At 42.9% G+C, this 26,206-nt stretch overlaps 1 protein-coding gene across 6 annotated transcripts in view; it reads left to right on the forward strand.

Moving 5' to 3' along the window:
- The window catches only part of pbx3b (pre-B-cell leukemia homeobox 3b), a 59,134-nt gene extending 36,819 nt beyond the window's left edge, over window positions 1-22,315 (forward strand). The window contains exons 3-10 of one of the 6 annotated variants that reach the window (XM_078249652.1): window positions 10,016-10,257; window positions 11,262-11,452; window positions 12,515-12,650; window positions 13,653-13,682; window positions 17,608-17,773; window positions 18,935-19,047; window positions 19,915-20,004; window positions 21,570-22,315. In XM_078249652.1, the coding sequence (XP_078105778.1) occupies window positions 10,016-10,257; window positions 11,262-11,452; window positions 12,515-12,650; window positions 13,653-13,682; window positions 17,608-17,773; window positions 18,935-19,047; window positions 19,915-20,004; window positions 21,570-21,662 (1,061 nt within the window). In that variant the 3' untranslated portion in view covers window positions 21,663-22,315. Of the gene's footprint in view, window positions 1-10,015; window positions 10,258-11,261; window positions 11,453-12,514; window positions 12,651-13,652; window positions 13,683-17,607; window positions 17,774-18,386; window positions 18,465-18,934; window positions 19,048-19,914; window positions 20,005-21,569 lie in introns of those variants that run through there. The other 5 variants (XM_078249655.1, XM_078249653.1, XM_078249654.1 and 2 more) reach the window with 5 other exon arrangements.
- Window positions 22,316-26,206: the final 3,891 nt, after the last annotated feature.

A 26,206-nucleotide genomic window follows, 5' to 3' on the forward strand; every position in this document is an offset into this window, starting at 1 on the left:
CAGCGGAAGATAATGAAATGCCAGCACCAAAGCCACAGCCAACACCCCACCCCACCCCACACACACACACACACACACACACACACACACACACACACACACACACAAACCCAGCATAAACCTCCTGCAGTATTTAGATGATATTTCATTTTAGAATAAACCTCTTTTCTCTCCCACTGTGAAGATATTGAACTCTTTCACACAGATGTCATCTTAACCAAAGCTTATTAAAAAGATGGACATCAAAGTTGTGGGTGCCCATTTATCTTATAGCACTCTAATTGGCCACCACAGGCAAGAGAACAACTAACTCCAAAATAGGAGGCGTCGAGTGCTTGGGCTAAAGAAGAGAATGTCTAAAGACCTCTCAGTGGATTCATTGCCAATAAATCCTCTGGAATGAAAGCAGGGCTTTTCTTGGGAGGGGGTGGGGGGGTGGGGGGGCTATGGAATTTTGCAAATACATTATGAAATGTGATACGCTGAATTAACTGAACACTTATGGCCACAGGGTTTGGTTTCTTTGTTCTGGTGTGTTCTTTATTTTTGTGTGGCTACGTCGTCCTGCGCCTGACCTGCAACTTCAATGTTTGCTTGACACGAGGCAATACACCGTGAAAAGGTCAGACCGCGCGGTAGCCAGGACCGAACGGAGATTTCATTCCGCCAACTCCATGTAGCGCGCTGCATTGTTTTGAATGGAACTGATTCTTTAGCCAGAGTCACTGCTACTCCATCAAACACCACACACACACACACACACACACACACACACACACACACACACACACACACACACACACACACACACACACATACACATACACAGGTCTGAGGTGAATAATGTATTGTGTTTTTCACTCAAGTGGGCAATAAAAACACAAAAACAAAGTCATTAATTGTCCACATACAGTAACCAAATGCCATCAAGAGCCTGTGCTCTCATTAACCTGGCACCTAATTATCTGCCTCCAGTCTGAGTCCTGACAAGCCCCACCGTCTGAACCCACAGCTCGGCTGTGATGTGTCGTGTCAGCACTCGCCAACCGCAGCCAAGGCACCATTAGGTACAGAGAAGACAAAAGCTTCTCGCAGCGAAGGTTCCCTCTGCACGCGCCGCCACAATGTTCCTCCTGTTAATGCCTTCCCTTCCAATTAAATTTGCAACTGTTAATTATTGTAATTATGAGGGTGAGCTCCCAGCTCTGCCACCCTCCCCCATCCGCCCGCCCCTCCCTCGCCGGTGTGCGGAGACGCTACGGGAGCTGTTGTGTTGCTTCAGTGGCGCCTCGTCTCTGCTCCAGTGAAGCCCTAGCAGGGAATTGGATGCGGAGGGGGACTTGGTGCACATGACAGGGGTGACGTGAGGGAGATTGCACTGTTCATCTTGGATAACTGGGCGAGCAAGTCACAGCCGATGGCCACGCCTCCAGTCTAACTCATTAAATGGTGTGTAAAAGTACATGCTGGGAATAATTAGCACCAAATAACCTTTTTTTGCTACATTGTTCGCTGGAGTATCGCACAACATGACAAAATTGGTGGACTGTCATCTTGAGGTGTACAATAACACGATGGTCAAATAAAATGAGGTAGATGGTATTCTCCCAGTGATCATTCAGTCGCTTTGAAAACTCCACAGTTATTTCACTCCTTTCTCATGGTAATGCGAGACTCTATTCTTGCCCATGTTTCTTTGAGAGACACTCTTTGCGATGGATCCGATGTGATGTGTTGAGTCTAAGGAAAGCTGAAAAAGAGTAGATGGCAGGCCGGCTGCCTGTTAAGTCTCTGCATGTCTCAACATCCTCTTTGGCCTGCTTCTGTCACAAGCTGTTGTTTTGCCCGGACCTGATCTGCACAGCAGTCCTTGCACTGCACTCTGCAGACCTAGCAGTAACCTGCAACATCAGGCTCAGGATGCTTGCAGAAAGAGCACTCTCGTTCAGGTGCGTGCCACCTAAGCGACACTGGAGGTGGATGTGTTTTTCTGAGCTTCAGCAGTCTTCACCAAGAGGTGCCCGGAGAATCCGCACGTCAAGCACAGTCTTGGTATAACCTCAGTTGCCTCGTAGCAGAGTCCTTACACGCTAGCGCAGCTAGCAAAGGATTCTGCCTTTACAATTTGGAGCTGAATTCTCTTCTATAAAAGACACTGAAGGAAAGAGCAGCTCCTTCTGCTTCAGGCAATGCAGCCTTTTCGTGGATACACTGCAAAATCTAAATGATGGACTGTCAACTCTCTTGCAGAAATGCCACTGCAAAGAATAATCTCTCTGGCAGTGGATCATGGTTGGCTGTATGCTACCAATGCCGTTTCTTTGTTTATGCGAGCATGTAGCCTTTACACGCACACATGCAGACATGAGTGTATGCACACACACACACACACACACACACACACACACACACACACACACAGAGAAACACACAAGTACAGAACACAAAGTGCTTGAAGCCTAAATCCTTTCTTTGGGCACATACAGTGAAATATATGGGATTAATAACGCGAATAGCATTATTTTTTCCACCTCTAGCCTTTAAAATAATGCATGCTTGGCTTTGTGTCTGGATGAAGTTTTGCCTGCGTGTTTGCCTGGTTATCGGTGTGTACAAGACCTGCTGTGTGACCTGGTTTCATGCAATCTCCATCTTCTAATTAGGAGGCTGCAGAAAGGCTGGAACGAGAGGAGGAGTGATTAGTTGCCTTTGGGTATTTCATAAGTGGCTTTCAGTGCCACATTTGCATTATTTGCTTGCGGTCTGAATAACAAATCAGCCTACCTTTGCAGCAAATTGAGGCTAGCAGCTAAGGACCATCAGTACATGAAATATAAAATGAAACAGAAGAAAAAAGAAATAAGCAAAACATGCTAACACAATATAGGGGGATAAAATGAAATATTGAATCACGAGACAGAATAACTATCTCAGACCGTCCACGTCTACATACGGCACGGATATTAAAATGTTCTTTGACTATTCTATGGAGTATATTTTCATCTTAGAGATGGGATGTCTGCCCGAGTATCACTCCAGCGTCGCAGTGATTGCGGCTCATTCTGTGACTAGCAGAGCATGTGAACCATGTGAGCCCTATGTTGGAGCCCCATGCTGTATGTGTCCTGTAGGGTCAGTCAGTGTGCTGATCTGTAGCGGAGGTCCTGTCCACTCATTTGGCCAGTCTCCCCGACCGCTGCGTGCGGCCGCCACCGCCAGGCCTGGTCAGCCATCACTGCAGCACTTGGCCGTTTGCCCACATTGAGTCTTAGAGGGCATGAAACAAAGCGGACACTCACACGTCACACATATAAACACACATCACACACACACACACACACACACACACACACACACACACACACACACACACATGAGCACAGCGAGTGACGGTGGCTCTTGTTTACCCAGCCCTCCCATCCTCCCTCCCTCCCTCACTCTCCTTTCATCCTCTCCCTCTAGTCTGTCATGTTGTGTGTCACTTCCCACAAATGTCAGTGCCACCATGGGACAGTGATTAATTTTGGTGTGCTTGGCAAAATGTCTTCAAGATGTTTGTTTGGGTTGTCTTTTTCCCACCCCCTTAGCCCAACCCCGCTCCCCGCATGTCTTGGAAGTCGTGGGTCGAGAGTGGCAAACCCCACCCCCCCACCCCGCCCCCCACTGTCACAGGAAAAGGGAGTTGGGGGGGCTCATCATCATCATCGAGGGACAAAGGCTACCTGAACTGACAGAGATCTTCTTTCCTGACCAGAGCCACTCTGCACCAGCACCACCTCCATGCCGCTGTCTGTTTAGTGTGTGCTGGTGGTGTGTGATGGGAGAAGTCTTGACCTAGCACTGAGGGGCTGTAACACTTCACTGTCAGCGCGGCTGATTAGCTTATCACTCACCGCACTGGGAGGAAATACATCATCATTCTAGACAGGGATTCCCCAGTTTAGGGCTCATTCCCTGTTGCCATTTACTCTGCATTTAATCACCAGGCGCTGTATCCCCTCCAGTATTTTCAGCCTCACCCCTAAAGCCAATCCTTTCAAAGACAACTTTCTTCCTTTCAGGCGTGTTTGTAGTGAAATCAGAACAGCCACATTATGCGTGTGAAAGCACTGCTCTACATTGCAGACACATCCATGGATATTTGCAAAAGGAAATGCAGAATGAGCCATCTTCCCCAAATGATTCTTTTTAGCTCACTCAACAAAGAAAGTGAAACTCACTAAGTGGCAAATGTGCTTTTGCTTTCCCACAGTGTGGTATCAGGTATGGTAATTACTCCGCCATTAACATTGGGAATAGTTAATGTGTATTAATGTGTTAATGGCATGTTAATTACTGTACATGCTGGAGAGAGAGAGCCCGCAGGCATTCTCTCAGATTCTTTTGTGCCATGTGGATGTAGGCCAAGCTTAAAAAAAGCCTTTAAGAACATCGATGAAAGAGGATCCTTATGTTTCATTTGTCAGAACAAAAGATTTTCAATGGTAATTTGATCCAGCTCCCCCTGCTCCTGGAGCTGAAAGTCACTGATCCAGGCGCCATGACAAAGGAGATGATATGAAGTCAAAGGAGACGTGGAACGCGACTGTAGTGACACTGGCCTCTTTGTGAAATGGATACTCTAAGCCCTCTGTAGTCTCTAGTGTGTTGCTTTGGCAGAGGGTTTTAATAACACGGTGGATTAGAAGCCTTGGATCCTGAGTGCCAAGCCAGAGTTAAAGCTCACCTTGGACGAGCCTCAGTAACAGGCTAGAGACCACGGTCCTCCTCCTCCTCCTCCTCCTCCTCCTCCTCCTCTGAGCCACCTCCCTGCTCACACTGTCTATTCCGCTGCTTTAAGAGAGATGACCTTTGCAAATATTGACAGAAAATAAATTCTGTTTCGATTAGTTAGCTTTGGGAGACCTTTGCCGATCAATGCAATTAGATGAACAGCATGTCAATACGTGGCCGGAGCTTTTCACTGGAGAGGGGCTGCAGGAGGTCAGGGTTACTTGTAATGAACAGGATGTTTTTGGAAACATCGGCGGAAGTCACGGAGACATGGCGCTTATCGTCAAACACGGTTAAACAGACAGGACCACATTCCGCAAGCGGCAACATTTTAATGTAGCGTCGCAGAAAAGCATTGAGAAATTGCAACAAAAAAAAAATACCCCAAAAAGTTGAATCTCTGGCTTTATCTGCACAATGCGCTGCTCTTCTAGTGTATTGTCTGGCATCTGACAGTGCATTCAGTGCAGCCAAATGAAGTGGAGAAGCCCAGAGCCGAGCCTTCCCTCTTCAGCAGGCCACATTAACCCAGCAGGGCTCTGCCTTTATGGCTCTCCTGCTCACACTTCAGTGATGAGAGTAAACAAGCAGCGGGCCAAAGGTCAGCTAAGCCCACAGAATAAAAGAGGGCACAGGGGGGGAAAGAGGTGGGAGGAAAAGGAGAGCGACCCGAGGCAGTGCTCAGATCACTGTCAGGGCTTCAAGCAGGGAATGATGTACGAGACGAGAGCCCAGAACCGGAAATGATTATAAACAGAGAACAGGGGAGTGTATGTGAGGGGAAAAGGGCTGCATTGTCTTTATGTGCCAAATTTTTTACTTCCTCGGATCTGATACTGACGGTGAAACCTGTAAAAAATGAAAAGAGGAGCCGCCCCTGACTGATAGGGATGGATTAATCACAGTGTCTCCTTTTGTCTCAGCCACAGAGGAGAAATGAGGAACAATCATATAGGCAAGTGCCTTTTTTCCCCAGCTACTGCACCTGTATTGTTGAATGACAAATGAGGCAGATTAAGGACATGTTACGTTATTATAACAATTTCTGATTTTTTTTTCTCTCTTTCTTCTACATCATTAAATTCGTTCTTGTAATTAAGTGAGCGGGCATCATCAGAGTTATTTGAAATAACCAGACCATGTATAGATTTTTCATTCTTAAGTTCCAACTGCTCGCAGGCTTTACCAAGGTGACACGACTCCCGCCCGCACTTTCCCTTTTGCGCTGAGATTAATCCCACTTTGACTGTGGAGGTGGATTAGAGCTCAACTCGGGTCTCCAAACTTGTTTTAATACCCATATCATCAGACAAAAACAGGATAAGGATTTGAGCAGGCGAGCAGCATTGGCAGTGCTAGAATGTGACTGTGGCTTTGCAAAGTTACTATAGAGATTTGTCAACCACACAGCAAATTAAAGATATTATCTTGCTCGAGCCTATTTTGTGGAAGTCGCGTGATGATGCCGAGCTTAGACAGTGAATCCCCAATCTTTAGCTCCACCAACAAAGGCGCACAGCGAGACAGAGATACATTGCACCTGTTTTTTTTTTTTATCTTCTTTTTTTCCTGTAAGCTATGTTTTCTTATTTTTCTAATTCTTTAGTATTTACTGTATGCGTTTGAGACGGACGCATCATCCCTCCCAACATGTGCGTTATGAATGGCCAGCCGTAGCTGCTGTGGCACAAATACACCCTGGTGGACTCCTGCAGGGCCATCTGCTACTCGGGGCCGCACAGTAATCATTTTTATCCTGCTGATTTCCCAAATAGAAATGGACACGTATGATAAAAATGTCACGGCCACTCGGCATGTCAGTGGACTAACAGGATTACATGTCACTTTCTAAAGTCTCGCTCTGTTTTCCTTTGCCATGAATGGCCACATTATTGCACACAGGAACTTTGAGGTAATATATGGAAAGAGACTAGTAGCTCTTTATGGCCTGTGATTATTTAGCTTGAATGAAACCAGTGATTTATGCCCATTTAGCTGAAAAGCCCTGTAAATTCCCTCAGCTGCTTTTCCCTGGATATAGAGTGAGTGGAGTGAAAGTGACAACTGGGTTTGGTGTGGAAATGTACGCTGCGTCCCAGAGTTATATTTAATATACCTGACATGAAAAACATACCTACCTACTTACCACCAGCCGCAGCACAAAGTGCAGCCTGCTGAGCTCGAGCTGAATCAGAAAGTGGGAGTAAATACTGAATTAGGAAAATATGAGCTGTAGTGGCAGACAAACTACTAGCTATTAGAGCATGTTGAAATATGTAGCCATGCAGGCATCTGGTCAGTCAACATTTGAATCATGTGCCATTTTGTTTTCATGCTGCACAAACTGGAATAAAAACAGCCGAGCCTGTCCAGAACGAGAGCTTTGGGTGGAGTTGCGCAGATGCAGTGTGATGTGGATGAGGGTTAGTGGAGCAGCGGCATATTGTCCACATGGATGGCTTGGCTTGGATCTGCTAGCCTGATGGAGCCTTGTCCAGCGTCTCAATGTCTCCAACACAAATAGCCACATTCATCCACTCCTCTCACACCATTACACCTCAAAGACCCAAAGCCAGCCGATCCATAAATAGAGGCAAACTTGTTTTTTCAGCAGCACTGCAGTCGAACAAAACACCAACAGCGATGAAAACATCAGGGGAGTGGCTACAATATGATGGGTTGCTTAATTTGTTTTACTCAAGAATGTGTTTATAAGGAAGACAGAAAAAAGAAAAGGTTTTCTCTGTAGTATTTCGTCCTGGGGATGGTGTGCAGGGTCAGTCGGTCAAAGCGTGGTAAAGGGGCTCCTCTGATTGCATGCCTACTGGCTGACACAATAGAGCCACTAATCTTCTTATTTAGAATCCAGTGGCTGGCCATATCTTAATGAAGCTGTAATGAGCTGTTGAAAATCCCTGAATTGCGGGAGGGATTATTGAATTGAAACATCTCCGGTAATCATAATGTTCGAGTAGCCACTCAGTATTTACTGCCCATTGAGCTACATTTTTATCCACTTATTAGAGTGGATTGCTCCAGCAGTGTTCTTTTGTTTGTTTATTCTCTGTAAAGCCTGGCATTGGGGTTGCATTGCCAATGCATCAAGGTGTGCATGTACACTATCTGCTGGGTGATTACGACTCGCTGACAGACCGGCGAGACAGAAAACCAGAGGAAATAAACAGCAGGGTCTGAGAGCCAAAGCAGAATTCATGAATGAGCACTTTACATAAATTGACTCTGCATTCATTTCGCCGTATGTAGATTTTCACTCCACCAGCACATTTGTATTACTTCTTAGAATATTGCAAAATCAGGATAGTAAAATAATACACGATTCAAACCGTATAAGCAAATAGAAATGATGTTACTTTTTTTTGGAGTTCCCAGCATTCACTGTGTCAAAGACAGAGACACCCACTAGAGGTATAGTTTTCTGTTTAGCATCCTTTCGCAGAGTAGAAGTGCCACTTCACCATTGAGCATTTGTCAGTTTATGGATGTTGCTGTCATGTCAGCCTTCCCGTACACACAGTGTGCAGCGCAGTGTGTAAATAAAAGAGAACAGGCATAGACATGGGCGACAGAAACACAGCACATACACAGGAGGCACCCAGTTCATACCTGAAGGGGAAATATCACACTATAGCAGACTACACAGACATAATGCTTTTAATTTCTCTTAAAGGAGATATATCATACTCATTATCAGGTTCATACTTATATTTTTGGCTCCTGCTAGAACATGTTTACATCATAAAAAACACATTATTGTTCTCATGATGTCCGTCTAAATATAGCTGTAGTCAGTGTTGGGAAGGATACTTTCAAAATGTATTCTCTTACAGAGTACAGAATACATGCCCAAAAATGTAATTTGTAACGTATTCCGTTACGTTAATCAATCTGAGTAACGTATTCTGAATACTTGGATTACTTCCACATTGAATTGCATTTTATAAGTAGGAATACAGCATACAGCTTACTAAACAGGCCTATTCTGGTGTGTTCTTCTGTTCTAACTGGCTGAATGTGTACCTAAACAAGCAGATAGATTTTTGTATTTGTAGTCCCGAACTGCATACTACAAAAATCTAACTGCAGTCTAAGCTACCATGAGCTAATTTTAGCTAACGTTAGCTAACATGTCAAACGGGGCTAGTCTTTCAATGGCTCTGGGGCTAGTAAATCAGCACATAGGAGAATGTAAAGTCGCACGTCAACTATAAAATAGCAAGGTGACCAGTAAAACTACAGCAGACGACTACCCTTGGCTAATTAAATAAATAAATTACTTTAAGATGCTTCTTCAGGTTGGAGGTGGAGTAATTTGGACGCTGAAAGGAAGTTGCACTGCAGTGCACAGTTATATTTCATTCTCTCATCTCTTTCTTTAATGTGAAATGCTGTTTGAATTTCCAAGATAGAAACGCATTCCTGCCCTGGCTCTGTTGTGCCGGTTCCGCCTCCATCTCTACCTCTATCAGTGATCACGCAAATAGCAAATTTTTTCGTTTTCATATTGGGGCTTCTGGGAAATGCATGGAGTTGCGAGAGTGAATAAACCCATGAAACAGAGAAGTATCGTCATGTAATCCATTGATTTCAACAATGTAACTGTATTCTAAATACCAACTATTTAAATTGTAACTGTAACAGAATACAGTTACTCATAATTTGTATTCTGAATACGTAACGCCGGTACATGTATTCCGTTACTCCCCAACACTGGCTGTAGTCACACTGTCTGAAACGCTCGGTTTTAGTGCCTGTCTCTTTAAGCCCCCCTCCTGAAAAACCCAATCCGCTCTGGTTGGTCAACATTTCTGGGTCAACATTTCTGCACTCTCAGAGTCTCTGCACCGTCATTCCCAGCCAGGGAATGACTGTAGCGGCACTGTAGCGGCACTTTCTACCTATATATATATAATCTAGTTTTGACATCACAACCGTACGGAAGTTCTGACGGCTCATTTTAATGCACCGTTTCTGAATACGGGCTGTGTGCATTTCTCTGTGGATTGAGTGTTTTAATACTTCCACAGTATTCATATAGCACCTGACCTGCTTTATAATAAAATACATGGAAATCACACTCTTCACAATATAGGACCTTTAAACATTCAGTGGGGGCCTATTTGATCTGTTTTATTATTCATTATTAGTATTATTTGTTCAAGTTTTACTGTCCGCTGGAAGGCTTTAGCTCACCCCTTTGTTCCTGTGTTGTGTGTTGCTGCAGGTCTCAGCATCCGTGGTGCGCAGGAGGAGGACCCCCCAGACCCCCAGCTCATGCGTTTAGACAACATGCTGCTGGCAGAAGGCGTGGCGGGACCAGAGAAAGGCGGCGGATCCGCTGCCGCCGCAGCTGCAGCCGCGGCCTCTGGCGGGGCGGCCGACAACTCCATCGAACATTCTGACTACAGAGCCAAACTCACCCAGATCAGACAGATCTACCATACGGAGCTGGAGAAATACGAACAGGTGAGGTTAAGATCTTCCCTAGAACAGCTCCAGGAGTCAGTTTTCTTTTTTTGTCATTACCTGAAATACCACTCCTGCTCTTCCTCACTTCCAAGAAAAAGGAGAATAACATCAATTTTGTTCTTCTTTCACCATCAAAAGGTTTAAATAACCACGTGCGACTACCAGCTATTTCAATTTTCAGTGTTGACCTATTGAGTTGTATTTCATTGCTTCGGAGCATCCAGAACAGCTTTTTCACTGCATTAGCGAGAAAACTGTGGAGAATATGCATGATAGGGGAGAATGTGTTATCAGCTTGGCAAAAAAAAAAACTTACAGTATTATTCAGTGTGTTGTAGCTGATTATAGAGATCCAAAGGAGAGCCTTAGTCATCTGTGTTAAATGAGAGTATGATCAGCTCCTTCACCTAGCACTTTGAGCCTGCCATTAAACACAGGCATTATGGGTGAAAATAGAAGGTGTAACAGTGATGCCTCAGCAAGCCAGTGAGGTAAATTAGACTAATTTACTCCGGGCTCTCTGAGAGAGGAGGTGGGTACGTGGGGGCACACAACACTTCGCCTGGAGTAAATGCATCTTTCTTAAGGGTGTTTCCAGGTTTTAATTATCTAAATGTAAATACTTAACGAATTTTACTCCGAGTAATGAGCTAAAGTGTGCACTACGTAAATGAGTTATTCTAATTAATCATGTATGAACTACTGGTTTAACGAAAAGCTGTTTAAATTCGCTCTGCATTAGGGCCAAGCCAAATTGCAAATCTGCATTTATAGTCAAAGATGACATCACCTATTATGTCATCAACGTAATGCACAAACATTGCACTCCGTTAAAGCTTTTGACAAAAAGAGCTTGCGTGTAATGAACTCGTTTCCCGATATGAAAAATGTATAAAACTTTAGAGTCTCAGTCAGAGAGCTTTTCTAAGTTCACTGCTGTGACTTGGGACATTTACAGAACTCACGTCGGCTGCACTTTTTGTCTCTTTGTCACTTGGCAGGCATGTAACGAATTCACCACCCATGTGATGAACCTGCTGCGGGAACAGTCTCGCACGCGGCCCATTTCTCCCAAAGAGATTGAGCGCATGGTGGGAATCATCCACCGTAAATTCAGCTCCATCCAGATGCAACTGAAACAGAGCACCTGTGAGGCTGTCATGATCCTGCGTTCCAGATTCCTTGATGCCAGGTCAGTGGATTGTGTAGTGTATTTATATACTGTATATATATATATATATATATATATATATATATGTTTGTATGTGTGTGTGTGTGTGTGTGTTTGGTATCTAGACACGTGTGTTGCTTCCGTATGACCTATTTCAACAAATCCAGTAGGCGAGGTCATTTTTTTTTAGACAGTGTGCAGGTCCGAAGTTTGTTTTTCCTCTCACTTTTTTTTCTAGCACAGCACACAGTATGCGCACTGCAGAGATGCATGATTTTAATTATGTCCATGTTCCATGCATTATCCATTTTCAAGACAATCAAGGCCCCCGCACCTGAGAACAGTTAAGACCAAATGAAGTGGGGGCCGAGTCATGTGTAATGGATGGAGGGGAGGTCATCAGCAGGTGTTGTGGATTACTCTAATCACTAACAGTGTGGTGCAGTGTGGCGCTCTGCGGAGAGCGCCACAAGTCGGGGCCAAACAAGCCAAGTGGAAGCACATTTTGCTATGTCCGCTGCCTGTGTGAAACGCAGTAAACAAGGCAAAATACGCAAATGCTCACCAACATGATAAGTAGTGCCCTTGGGAGTTAAGGGGACCCAGATCCAGTTAGAGTTTGCTTGTTTCTACTCAAGATCCCTGGGGCTGTGGCACTTCAGGAACAATGCTCAACTGTGCATGCCGTGATTTCTATAATGTACCGAGATGCACTCCGACTGGGCTTTGCGCTCCATCACAAAGCCCACCCATCCACTGCACTAAACTATACACATTACACGCTTGGACTGGAGATGGGAGACCAACAGACCAAATTAAACATTGAATGTGTTTTGTGACTGTGTTTCTTTGTTTGTGTGTGTATGTCTTTGCCACTTTATTGGTGGGAGTCTGTTCTTTTTCTGTGTCTTGGAGCAGGACACCATATTCTGCTCCTGAGGGCCCTTTGAGCCCATTCCTCATTATTTTCACCATGTATGTGTGAGATTGATTGTGCAATTTGTGCGATCCAAATGGACGAGTTAATGCCCGGTCCCGCTAATAGGCTCGCTCTGCCTTTCTCTGGTTGTGCTCCCCATTCAGGCGGAAAAGGAGAAACTTCAGCAAGCAGGCGACGGAAATCTTGAACGAATATTTCTACTCGCACCTCAGCAACCCTTATCCGAGCGAGGAGGCTAAAGAGGAGCTGGCCAAGAAGTGCAGCATCACAGTTTCCCAGGTGGGTAGTGCTCACTTAACAGTAGCTGGTGGGTAATCAGGGTGGGAAAAGGCTAAAGCCGAGAGGGATAGTTACCGTAGGTCACACCACCAAGACACAATGTCTTTAGCTAACCTTGACATTGTGGCTGCCTAATGATGCTTCAGTCAAGGCTGGTCCCAGTCAGTCAGAGCAGGGCCACAGGGAGGGGAGGCCTATATCATCTTGGCCTCAATCAAAAGCACTATGCTGTCCTTCCTTAGCCGCCCCAACGCTGGGTCCCCTGCCATTTTCCCCTCTCATTCCCATCTACCATGTGTGCTCTCTCTCTGTTGCCTGGTCAGTCGCTCATAAGCTGGGAAGACAAATGGCATTGTCCATTACTTTAAGAAAAGCAGTAAAAGTCTTGTGCTTCAACATGATACTGGCTATTTATTTGTATGTTTGCTGTTCAAGCGACCTCACAGGGCTCTGCTAATTCTCAGCTATATTGACATTCAATTCAATTCAACTTTATTTATAGTGTCAAATCACAACAGAAGTTATCTCAGGACCCTTTACAGACAGAGTAGGTCTAGACCCCACTCTAGACCCTACAAATCCCCCCCCCCCCAATCCCAACCCAATCTACCGCTGCTGGGTGGGACACAGAGACACAGATTTACAAAAATATGATTCATAATAATGATATAATTAAGATTAAATATTGAAATATTATTTCCCCACTTTATATATAAACCTGAAGGCAATTATCTCTTCGCACCTAACCCCCCCCCTCTCCCCCTACACCCACAGTATTATTATCCTGTCCTCTTTTTCTGCTGTGATTGTGACTACTAGCTAGATTTTTTTGATACTCTATTGTTCTATGGTTGTCCTCATGAGACACTATATCACAGAAACATGCATCTATACAATAATCTGCAGTGTTTTTTTCTGTGTTGGGAGGGGGTGTTGAGGGGTATATTGAGTGTAGTCATGAAGAGTCAGATACTGTAAAAGCCCATTCTTTTTTGCCTTCAGGGGGTGGGAAGCACCATCACAGTATCACAGGTATGTCATAACTTCTCCTGATCCACTGTTTTCATTCTTTTGTTTATGTATGTAATAGCCTCACAGTTTTCCACTGCACAGAACCTCCCTCCCTCACACCACTGGATCAATGCTAATGCTATCATGAATTACAGTATTTTATTTGAATAAAAAGTGGATAATGAGCATTTACATCCCACCTTTACGTCACACAAGAACAGACTATTTTTGATTGATTCATATTTTTTATGAACTACACCCATGTTATCACCATATTATGTGTGTACAAATGTGTCACATGAATTTTTTACTTTTTGGCTATTGTTTACCACATTATTTAATTACTTTTGTTTGTCGTAGAGCGTCGACTAATTGTGTGGTCTTTTGAATCTTCAAACTCAGCTCTGAAGTCATTTTTAGCCCCCCTTACTCGCCCTGTGCTCGCTGCGTGCTTTATAGCGGTTAAAGAAATGGCCACCGACCATCACAAATGGAGCTCCACTCTGTTTTCTGAGTGCCTCACAAAAACAGGTCACCGTTCCAGTTCCCATGAGAACAAATCAGTCTATGCAGAAATTAGAGGGCTTTTAAAAATTCACTTGAACTCATCTCAGGCCCCATTAGTGGCGAACTCCTCGACCGGCGGAGGCCACGGCAGACATTCTTATTGACTTATTCTTAGTGCTTTGGCTCATTTTAAGTGAGTAACAAAGTCGGGGGCTCGACATGATGCAGAGTGCGCCGTAAGTGTGTTATCCCTCACCGTGCCCCGGCCTTTCAGAGTCGCAAAACCGCTCGCTGTGGCCAATCTGAGGGCTCGGCGGAGTCATTTTTCAAACACCCACAAAATACTTTTTGCGGGCTTTGTTGATTACACAAGCAGTTCATTAAGTAAAAACCATCCGTCGTGAATGGTATGCCAATATTGGTCCGCAGCTATGCTCAATACTTCATCGCTGACGAAACACCCGGCATCATTTAAGCAGGGGTCATTTAAAATGCGAGTGATGCACAGTCATCTTCCCTGAGAGCGAAGCCTCTTTACCTCAGGAGATCCCTGCAGCTCAACGCCAGTGTTTCAGTTCCGTCTAAATGCTGCAGTGATAACCTTGAACAGAAAAAAATAAAACTACGTCAATGTGTCTGATTTTAGTGCATACTGAACCCTAAAAGTACAATAAGCTATTGTCATGGTTACAATTACCCAAGTGGCTCTCTGAATGCAGGGTTTTGTCTTCCGTCCCTCTGTCACTGTGCTGGGCTCCTGAATGAAGGCGTGGGATTGCATGGCTGTGGTTTGTGTCAGGGTTTACGGAGGCTATTATTGATTTAATGTGCGCCAAATGTTCGACATTTTACGCAGACTCCTGTGCAGACTCATTTGCATTGCTTTCATTTTTCTTCTGAGTGACACTTTTCAATATTTCAGATCGTAGTGAATCCAGAGAAGCTAAGACTTGAGCTCTCGCTGTATAATTGATGGTATCACAGCTAGTGATACCACCTTTTGTATTTGTATTTAAGGCTCAGGGCATTGTATTCTCAGATATATTGAGATCATAGACAGATTATGCATTGCCTTACATTGACCAGCGAGGAGTATTGACCTGAAATAGGGTGAAATAGTTTGAATTATTAACTGCAGCTCCACGGCCTCTCTAGTGGGCAGCAAGCAATGAAGGCAACGGTATCGTGTTCTTGCGAGGAGTCCGCATGGTCATTACACAATCGTTGCCTTTGAGGCTGCTGATGTCAGGTAATTCAATCTCACAACCTGGCTCTCACCACACATAGGAGTCAATTGAATGCATGGCCTGCCACAAGATAAAAGGGAATTAGTTCTGTAGATTGGGTTGTGCTCCACACCTTACAGTGCTGTGCATTTGTTCAATATTTAGCTGAACTCGAGGATCACTAGAGCCAGAGTTCAGTGGGCAGGAGAGAAATGTGCGTGTATAGAGTGGAGCAGGGTGCTGTGTCACGTCCAGAGGATTTGCTGCCAACGCTGCTGACTCTGTCCATGCTTGTAACACCATATAGTGGCGGAATACAGTCATGACACACTTTATCATAAAGAAGAAAAGCAGATTAAAGTAATTCAAATTTATCTTTCAACTTTTCCTAACTTATGAAATAGTCACATTTTAATATAAACCGCTAGAATTAGCTTGCATCACTGCCCTATTTGGGTGTCTATCTACCACTGTTAACTTTCAGACTTAATGATATAAATATGTCTTCATGTGCAAACACCCCAACTGACATTTTAATAAATGTAGTTCTGTGTAATACACTGTTTGCATGAACATGTTGTGAAATTAAACAGACCGATGGGCCTTAAAAAAACGTTTTCTTTGATTTCGAGGGGTTTGTGGACACTTTGTGAGCTGTCTGAAAGAGCGAGAATATTGCCTCGTCTTCGGCTCTGCAATCCACCATAAGCAGGTTAAGTAAAAAGGATGATGGCCAGGGCTTTCATTGCTTCCAATTAAACCTTGCTTGTTAGTTTAACCTCTAGGTAAACCCATCAAACAATTGATGTCAAGGAAACCCTGCCAACAGTGGGCCTCGCCTGAATGGTCATTAATTTTAATTGCCTAGATATTAAAGATTTAGAGCACAGAGACGTGCAGGATAGAAATGATCTGATGTCCTGCAAATCCAGTCAGTTTTTACGCAACAGCATTGGCGGGCTGCTGGGGATATTAAAATTTAAGCACATGGGTGGAAATTAAATAAAGCGTCATTAGGGGCAGCTGCTCTTTGGCTGGTCCAGCCGTGGGCTGCAGGGCCTGAGAGGGGGGCAGCAGCGCAGCGACAAGACACTCTAATTTATAGAACCATTAAAAACAAGCATCATCTCATTATTATTCCACTGTTATTGCGGAGCCAGCACTCACACATAAGGTTCACCCCTCATACAACTTTTGAGCGTCTGACTGATGTTGGATGTCATCGTTTCAATTCAACTAAATTAGCATTCCCAACTGCTCTGAATCTGAATCTACCCAGTTTCACACATCCATTTCGAGCTCAGCCTGTAGAGTTCAATTTTACTTTGGTAAAATATTTCTTCTCTTTTTTTCTCCCAACACATCAATTAACACTGACTGCCCCGATAAGCTGTGTTTACCGCTTCACATGTCTGCAGGTCTTTACCCTCCAACTCTTGTTTTTGATAATTACAAACAAAAGTTGCTTCCCGAATCACTGAGCATGCACACACACACACACACACACACACACACACACACACACACACACAGTGTTTTATTGCTGTATTAATGTTTTGCTATTTTCAAACTAAAGCACAGCTACCAAGGCCAGCTGTTAATTAAGGCCAACTGTTTATTATAGTATAGTATGTTTAGGTGGTGTGCATGCTTTAATAGGACTTTTAGTCAAATATTTAACACAGATATACAATGTTTTTTTCATTTTTCTGTGAACTATGAAATGCTGCCTTACATTACTCTGCCCGATAGTATTAAATCACTTAAATTAACTAATTATAATTGTATTTACATAAGGTGTCAATCACCTAGAGTCACTGATCTGGAATCAGTGCGCTTTAGAGGGTAAAATGTGAACATTTATATATTTCACTGAGGGAAATGTTAGGATTTGTATCATACCAGGCCTGATATAAGAAATATATACATAATACATTGACTTAAGTGTGCGATAGGAGCCCCTTGTGTTTTAGTTTTGTCAGGAGACAGATCCGAGAGCATGTCATGCTCCCATCCATGAGAAGACACAAGTGGCTCCTGATTATGGCTTAATTAGCTTGTGTACCCGGCGGACATTACTGCAGGGGCTGGGAATTGGGTACTTGATGGACCCAAACATGACATCTTGAAACAATCACACTGCTCAGTGCACGGTGCTGTGGCTGCTTGACGTCTGACTCCTCTGCTCCTCCTCCTTCTGCTCTACCACACAGGTATCCAACTGGTTTGGCAACAAAAGGATCCGGTACAAGAAAAATATCGGCAAGTTTCAGGAAGAAGCCAACCTGTATGCCGCCAAGACTGCTGTAAATGCAGCACACGCTGCAGCCGCTGCAGTGCAGAACAGCCAGGCCAACTCCCCTACCACACCTAACTCCGGTAGGCACTCCTGCATATAGACAAAAAGAAAAGAAAAAAGACCTGCCCTCTACCTCAGCCCTTAACCCGCTGCCTACCTGCCTCACTCTCTCATGCACCATTCACACAGGCGAGAGTGACAGGCTCTGCTCCCAGCTTGGGGATCACAGTGTCTCCTGTCTATAAGACAGTTGATGCCAAGCAAACTCATGCATAAAGAGAGCGTTCCTGACTTGTGAACCGAGAACACATGTATTTTTGGCAAAAAAAAAAAAAATTCAGATTGGATGCCAGTGGGATTTGTTTTCCCTTGACTTTCTGTCAACTTCCTGTCATTTGTAATGTAATGGTATGTAGTCCCACTGCATGGTAGTGCTTTTTTTATTCATTTATTCGCTAAATAAAATGACAGATAATAGCTGGGAGCATTTTTACCTACAGTAATAGTATTATATCAAAATGGCATTATATGCAGTTCATATTGAATAAGAGTCATATACAGTACAAACACAAAGCCTAAATGGAGGGCATGTTTAGTCCGGTTTAATGAGTAATGTGATGCTGAGTTTGGACTAGGTTGACCTGCGTCGGGATGTGGTAAGCTTATGAAGTGGTCCCTTTTTCTTGCACCCAGGATTCCAGATGAAAGATGAGGAGTTTCAGCTGGATTCTGCAGAGAGCAAAAACACTCTTTTAACCAACATGTTTACTGGTACTGGTCTTTTCATAAGCTTCTTATTGTCCTTGTCATTTACCATGTGATACCTCCCTGCCAACATTAGATTGGAAGTAGGTGATGTGGAACAATTGGGAGCTTAAGCGACCAACCACATATAGAGCCAGCCTCCCCTCGTCCTTGTGTTGTGTGATTTTCATTTCATTTGTGTCTACTGCATTTGTAAAATCCCCTTCAGTCTTTCTGCATATCGTCCTCTTCTGCTTCTCTTTTTTGCTTCCCTTCCTTTCCCTCCTTCACCCTTGTAGTCACCTGCTTTATGGGAGTCTTTCTTCAGTGTATTTGTCTGCTTGAGTTGTGGGTCTGTGTATGCAGACACGTGCGTGTGTGTGTGTGTGTGTGTGTGCGTGTGTGTGTGTGCGTGTGTGTGTGTGTGTGTGTGTGTGCGTGTGCTTTCCCTTTATAGCCTTCTCATGTATTCAGCTACTTACATCCTCCCTTTCCAGGTTCTTCAAGTTCTTTTAACCTCCCAAACTCTGGGGACATGTTCTTGAGCATGCAGAGTCTGAATGGGGATTCTTACCAAGGGGCACAAGTCGGAGCCAATGTACAGTCACAGGTAGGATCAACAATCAGGGACAGTTCCTGACTACCAGCGCAGAGAGCTGTCCTTGTCTTGCCTGTGTACTGAGCCATCCACAGTGCAGTCTGAAGCACGTTAAAGCAAAACCAAAAAAAGGGATTCAAAAAACACGCTGCTCATGCGAGAAAGCAGTTTAAATGACCACAGCGAGGCCACCTCTAACCTCCGATTGACTGAAGTGTTTACTGACTATTTCGCTTTGGATGGAATATTTTGGCAGCCAAAATATAATCCCACCCCACTACAATAATGCCGCGAAGCAATTTCCTGGTCACTATTCCAAACATCTCAAGTAAAAAAAAAAAAATAAAAAAAAAAGAATTGTGCAAATGCATTTGGCTTTGACTTGAACTCTTGGGTTGGTATTGGGTTTTTGGTACTGTGTGTCCCCCCCCTTTTTTTTTTCTTTCTGTATTTCTATATATTGCTATCTTCCTGTGTCATCTTGTTTTAGTTTGTTGATGTCTTCCATTTTGTGAGTTTAATGCAGCTGCACAACTGACACACAATTGCTACCATGTAACAAAAAAACAAACAAACAACCTATGCTTATTGATGATCAAAGTAAAATATAAAAGCTAATTTTCGAACATTATTGTCATTGTTATACCGTAGCCGCTGTAGAAGATGTCATAGATTTGAGCATGCTAGTAATGTCAGTATGCCTTTGTTGTTTCGGTAGGAAATCTATTAGCTGTGTTACACATGTGCTGTCTCAGGAGTCCCTTTGTGATTTCACACTAGTCAGTATCTGTTGCTTCACTGAGCATGTTTGCACTTAGCGTTGACCTGCTTTGAGACACTGAGTTGACCAGCTTGTCCACCTTGTCTGTCCCCCTTTAGGTGGATACCCTGCGCCATGTTATCAGTCAGACGGCAGGATACAATGATGCTCTTGGGGGGAACACAATGTATAGTCCACACGGCTTAAATGTGAGTAGAGCTTTCATTGGTTACATGCTGCACGGGTATAAATAATGAAGGAACAGTACATTAGATTGCATTATTGTAGATACAGAGAGACATAACCATCCATGTGTTTTTAGCTACTCCGAAGCAGACGTAGCATCTTGTCACTTTGTCACCTGATGCAAATAAAAGTTTAATAGAACACATTACACACACCGGGGGAATCAAACCTCCAGCTTTACTTTATTAAACAGCTTTCAATACTTTGTTTTTTTTTCCCGCCGCACAGTATCTGTTGCATTTAGCTATTTTTTTTCAAAATGCTTCACATAATTTTCCATAGCCTTATCTCCATGATAACATATGAACACGTGATCGCCCGCAGCCCTTTCCCAGACATGAATTCCATCTTCCTTGATGAGGTTTGATATGGCTCCTTTTTGTAAAGCAGCGCACAATTTGAAGCTATCAGAGTAAAGATTAATTCCGCTGATGAGGGAGGATGAAGAGAGAGGGACGAAGAGAGAAATAGTATCAGACAGCTCTCTCTCTCTCTCTCTCTCTCTCTCTCTGCACTATATCACAACCTCAGTATTTGCTCTCTTCTCTTATGCCTGTTGGGGACAAAACGCACGCATATTCACTGTCTAATATTATTTAAAGCTTAAGCATCAAAAATAAGGTATTAGATTTGCAGCAGTGTAACTTGAAATTCCCCCCAAAAAAAGTACTTATGTAAAGAAAGAATGAACACATTTTATGTAAACAAATGGTGAGGGGCTGTTGCCAGCATTCCATGCTTTTGGTGTCATGTTGGCTTTGCTGAAGCCTTATTGCTATAAGCTCTTTAGACATGTCAACTCCTACCAGGATCAAGTGATTTTTTTCACTTTCTCACAAGGTTTCTCACTTGCATGCACAGTGTAGACCTGTGCCTGCTGGCTCACCATGCAACGCTCTGCATGATCCCTATACGAAAACAGCAGACCTGAGCGACCGTGACAGGAGAGAATCAGAGCGAAATATAGTAACGGAACAGTTTTCGAATAAGTCGAGTTGTGGCAAAGCTCCTATATTGTAGCAACAAAGCTAAAAGTTCCACATGGATACATTAGCATAGACTAACCTTTAGCTTCGTCGGTGGTGACGTAGAAGGATCCAGTAAAGGCTAGATCACGCCTGGAGCAAAGCAAAGTCTCTCGGAGTGGCCCTGCCCTGTCACTTTCACTCAGCTCCCCCCACCTCACCCGGCCCGAGCCCTCCCTCTTCCTGACTGACAGGAGAATATGTAGAGACAAGCTGTCCGCCGCTGCTAAAATCTGCTTAGACACCGATTTCAGGGACTGCTCCCATTGGTCGGGACACGAGACAAATTTCCGAGATGCTGATGCCACTGTAATGCAAAGACTAATCGCACGTCATAAACATGTTGATATCAGCTGACACATTAGTGCAACCAGAATCTATACGAGTCTCATTTCCATTTTATTTTTTTGGAGTGTTGTCTTACATTTTGGGGGGGATAAAAATGTACCGAGCTCATGTTGCAGAGTATGTGATTGTAATCTCAACCTTTTTTTGTGTACCAGGCTAATGGGGGATGGCAAGATGCAGCGACTCCGTCTTCTGTGATATCTCCGACAGAAGGACCCGGAAGTGTGCACTCCGATACCTCGAATTGATCCGCTGTTAATGCATCTTCTCCTCAAAGCTGGGCATGGGACTATTTTCACTGGCTGACCAACTGCAGAGGATACACACACACACACACACACAAAAAAAAAACTTTTCACAACAGATTGGTTTTTCGCTGTACTTTAACATTTTCCCCCACCCACCAAGCCAAACACATCCTCCTACATTAACACCCAGTGTTCTCCTGGTCGTTCAGTGTTTTTCTTTCTGTCTCCATAAATCCGATGTGATCTCCATGCTCTTGTTTGTATGTCGTAGGGGTAAGCACACACATACAGAAAACAAACTTTCAGGATAATTAGCTCCTCCGAACTTATAATACTGGATGACACTTGCGCATTTAATGTGACATTTTAAACGCCCATTTGTTTGATTCTTGATTTAATTACCACTTGCCATTTTGATAATTGGGTTCTCTTTCACTTCTTACAATACATAGATTAAAGCAGCTGTTTCTTTGACTGTAATGTGCTTGCAGTCTTGTCCAGCAACTCAACAATGCTACTGTTGACAGCTCAATGGCAGCTTTGTAGTTACTTTCAAGATTTATTTTGCCTTACAGCCGTATACATTAGTACAAGGAAATGGCTTCAAACTCTGGAACACAAAGACGTGTAATTGATTGCTTGACTATAACATGACACCATTCCATATTTTATAATTTGATGTTTAGTATGTACATATGTAAACATTTTTTTTTTTTTTTTTTTTTTACTGCTTATCAACAAATAATGCACAGTATATCATTCCTTCATGGCGCACAGGAGCAGGCCCCGTTACGCAGGAAAAGTTGTACATAATATAGCTTAAGAGTAATTATACATCCCACCAATCAAAACACAGCTTTATTACCTCATTCAAATTCATAAAAAGAACAATAATTTCCAATTTCTGTAGCTTAGAGTGCTCACTTACTACCTCTAAACAATATCACCACCATAGTTTCTTTTGCCCTTATTTAATGTTTTCCTCTAGTTACTTTAAAGACATCTTGTAACACTGTAAACTCTTCATCCTCTATGTAATCTAATGTATATTTTAATCTTTTAATAAAATGCCGTTGCTGTACCGCAACTTAAAATGACAAAAAATAAAAAAAATGAAAATGATAACAATATTAATACCATGAAAAAGAGATGGGGAGGGGGTGGGGTCGGTGGGACGGTGAAGGAGAAGTTGTTGGTCTGTGGCTTTTACGATGGGGGGGGGGGAGGGTCGGGGGGGGGGGGGTGGAAGGAGGGTGTGTGCGATGAACATTGTTGATAAATTAACACCAAACAGTTAAACTGTTGTAAATACTGAAGAAGAAGAAGAAAAAAACAAACATTTTGAATGTTGCTCATCTTGTTACTAAATCATGCGGAAAAAAAGAGAAAAAAAAATCACTATAAAAACTGTAATGCATAGAGGTTTCAGTATTCAGAACTGTACATTTCCCAGCTCTGTCCAACAGGGTTCAAAACGTCTTTTTTTCTCTTTTTTCTATTGTATGTGATTCTGAAACTGAAAAAAAAAGTCATGACAAATGATTTGTGGCAGTGATTCTAATGTATTAAAGATGTTTAGTGTTACTTTCTAACCAGACTACACCCTGGACTGAAAAGTCTTCCTTGTGGTAGTTGTGTGATTTCAAACATGAATAAACCTTTTGCTTTCATGACACAGCAAGTTGTGCTTTCTTTTGTTGAGTCGGTGAGAGAGGCGAACACAGACTGACAATTCATTTAGGCCTGTACATCTGCTGCTTCTTTTCCCTCATCAGTGATAAAGCGTCATGTATTTTCATGTTTTATAGTGCTTATTTACATTTGCTTCTCATGCTTACTCATTTATCAAATATAAATTCCCTCTAATATATGAAGTCGTTTATTCATCATTTGCATGCAGTGATCCCTGCATATATAAGCCCTGCACGAGGCCTTTTGCTCCTGTTTTGTACGGTGAATAGAAGGTTAAGACTTAACCTGGTTTGCAGCTACTGTGGAGCTGACATGGTTAGCGCAATTAACTGAAATGTCAGGCACTTTTAATTCAGGCTGTTTTGTCTGTCTGTTGTGGAAAGGCTGCCTTAATGGATCATTGGTTACCAATTCCACATGGAGATTGACATCCATTTATTCTCATTTTCTCAGCAGACTTCTTCATTCCTGTATTCCTTCCTGTGCTCGTGTCCAGGGTTTGTGTCCCTCAGTCAGGGATGAAACACAGCTGCAAATAGAGAATACCACCACTCACAATGTGCAGCTCATCTGAATCGCGCGCGTGTGTGTGTGTGCACATTTAGTGTTTGTTTTGATTCCAACATGTGAGTGTAGATAGACAGGCAAAAAGAGATGTTACAGCGTAGCATGAGTTTAATTCAAGCGCAAAGCACAGACGGTTTCCCGGGAGAGCATATTTGTCCACTCAACCAGTGCAGAACTTCATTGAACACCTTTCTCTGGAAATCATATCTTTATCCTGATCTCACACACCCATGCCACACGTGTCCACATGCATTTTTTTTTTCTTTTCTTTTTTCCATCGCAATTTGAATTAAAAGAGTAGTGCCTTTGAGGTCAATCAAGAACGAGGTTTTAAACTACTTTGCATACCACTGTTGTGTGTTATGCTTATTAATAAGGATTGGATTCTGCTTGAGGGAGGTTTTGCAACATTGTTTTATTTAACATTTAGTGCGTCTGCACAAGCTACTTTGCTCCATTTTAATGCTGTTTGAGGCGTGTGCATGTGCATGCTTATTTCCTCTCACAGGAATTATGAAAGCGTTTCGAGTTTGAAGTCCAGTACTGCGGTACCCTGCCATTTGACTTACAATCTATTTGCTCATTCTTCCTTTACAAATAGATACATTTGCTTCCCTAGGACTTCAACTATTGGATTTTAAGTACTGCACTCAGCGAAATTGGCCCCAGAACCTTTTAAATAAAGAAGTTACATTTTCCGAGATTATGCCTATTAGAGATTTTTCTAAGGTTCATTAAAGACGACATTCTCTAAGTAAAATTCACCATGAAAAGCATGCATCATTAAATATGGAAATCCAGAATGATATTAGCAATATGCACATAGCTGGTGCCAATTAAATTAGAGAAAGATATCATTTGTATTATTAAGGTGGAGTTCATATTAGATTAACTTTAAAATGTAATGTTCTTTCACGGTTTGATTTATAGCTTATAGCGCATTGTTCACAGAACCATGTTATACTGTGCTTCAATGTTGAGATTGTTTATATGAAAATGTTAAAAGCTGTAATTGCCTCACACTGTCGCTAAATCTAATTGGTATAAGGTTCAAATTGAAATTCATAAGCTGGCACATATCTATTTTTCATTCTTGAATGTGACTTTACAGTATATATACACACACACAGCCCTTAAAACAGCATTTGTGTCTACTTTCTTTTTCACTTAGTGAATCATTCCTAATTTCTAAAAGCCTTAGTGATCTCAGAATAAAATCAGATAGTCTGAGTGGAGTCCAAGACAATATGCAGTTATAGCTTTGATCATTGACCAAAGATTTGGGTCATGTACAGTCATTAGAAAGCACATTGGGGAATATTCCAGAAAGCAGGTTATTGTGGAAGCTGACAGAGCTGATTCATTTGACGTAGTTTCTTAATCTAAATACTAAACATGATCAGGCTAATTCAACAATCTAAACACTTGAACACCAGAAGACTGAGATTTTAAGAGCCAGATGCCAGGGGCGGCGCCAGATGTTGTAAACATTCGGGGCTCAGCCCAAACCTAGCGGGGTCTGGGGGCATGCTTCCCCAGGGGAGACTTTTTCTCCCTTTTACGGCAGCTATTTGTCAAACTATTTGAAAATAGAATTCCTAAAAATCTGTACATAAAACAAGGAAACAAATCATGTTGCAGAGCTTACATCCCATATGATGTGTCTAATTGTTCTCCAACTGTCTTCATCATTCTAAAACCATAACACAACAAATGTTGAGGATGACTCTGAGGATTTTTAAGTTACCTAACATAGGTAGGGTAGGACTTTGGCATACAACAGCGTTACGACTCTTGAAACCTATTTGTGTTATACTATGCTGGAGTAGAGTTCACAGAATGGATGTTTAGCTGACAAATCTGCTACATTCGAATCCAACCCATTATAATCTGGGCTGCTCTAAATGCAATACACTTAGGAAAGCCCTACATCATCTGGATGCCCTAGGTCTCTTGTTTGTGGTTGTAAAGTTTCATGAGGCTGGGATTATCCTCGGGGTCACAACTGGTCACTTTACACAGAGACAGAGTCTCACTACATTGAATTGGCTACTTTGGGGACTAACAGCATCACACATGAATATAATTGGGCTCAATGAATCCAAAAGAGTGTCAGCTTTCCAGCCATACCCAATTTATGCAATTCCAAGACTGTTTAGGGACCCCAGTATGCAGAAATATTCAAATACACCCTTTTAGAATAGGCGAAAATAACACATTTATACTGCATGAGAAAAACTCCATGGTGGATACTGGAAGTGACAAGATTTAGCTTACAGGTAGGA

This window comes from Sander vitreus, chromosome 5 (genome assembly GCF_031162955.1).
Source record: "Sander vitreus isolate 19-12246 chromosome 5, sanVit1, whole genome shotgun sequence".
NCBI lineage: Eukaryota > Metazoa > Chordata > Actinopteri > Perciformes > Percidae > Sander > Sander vitreus.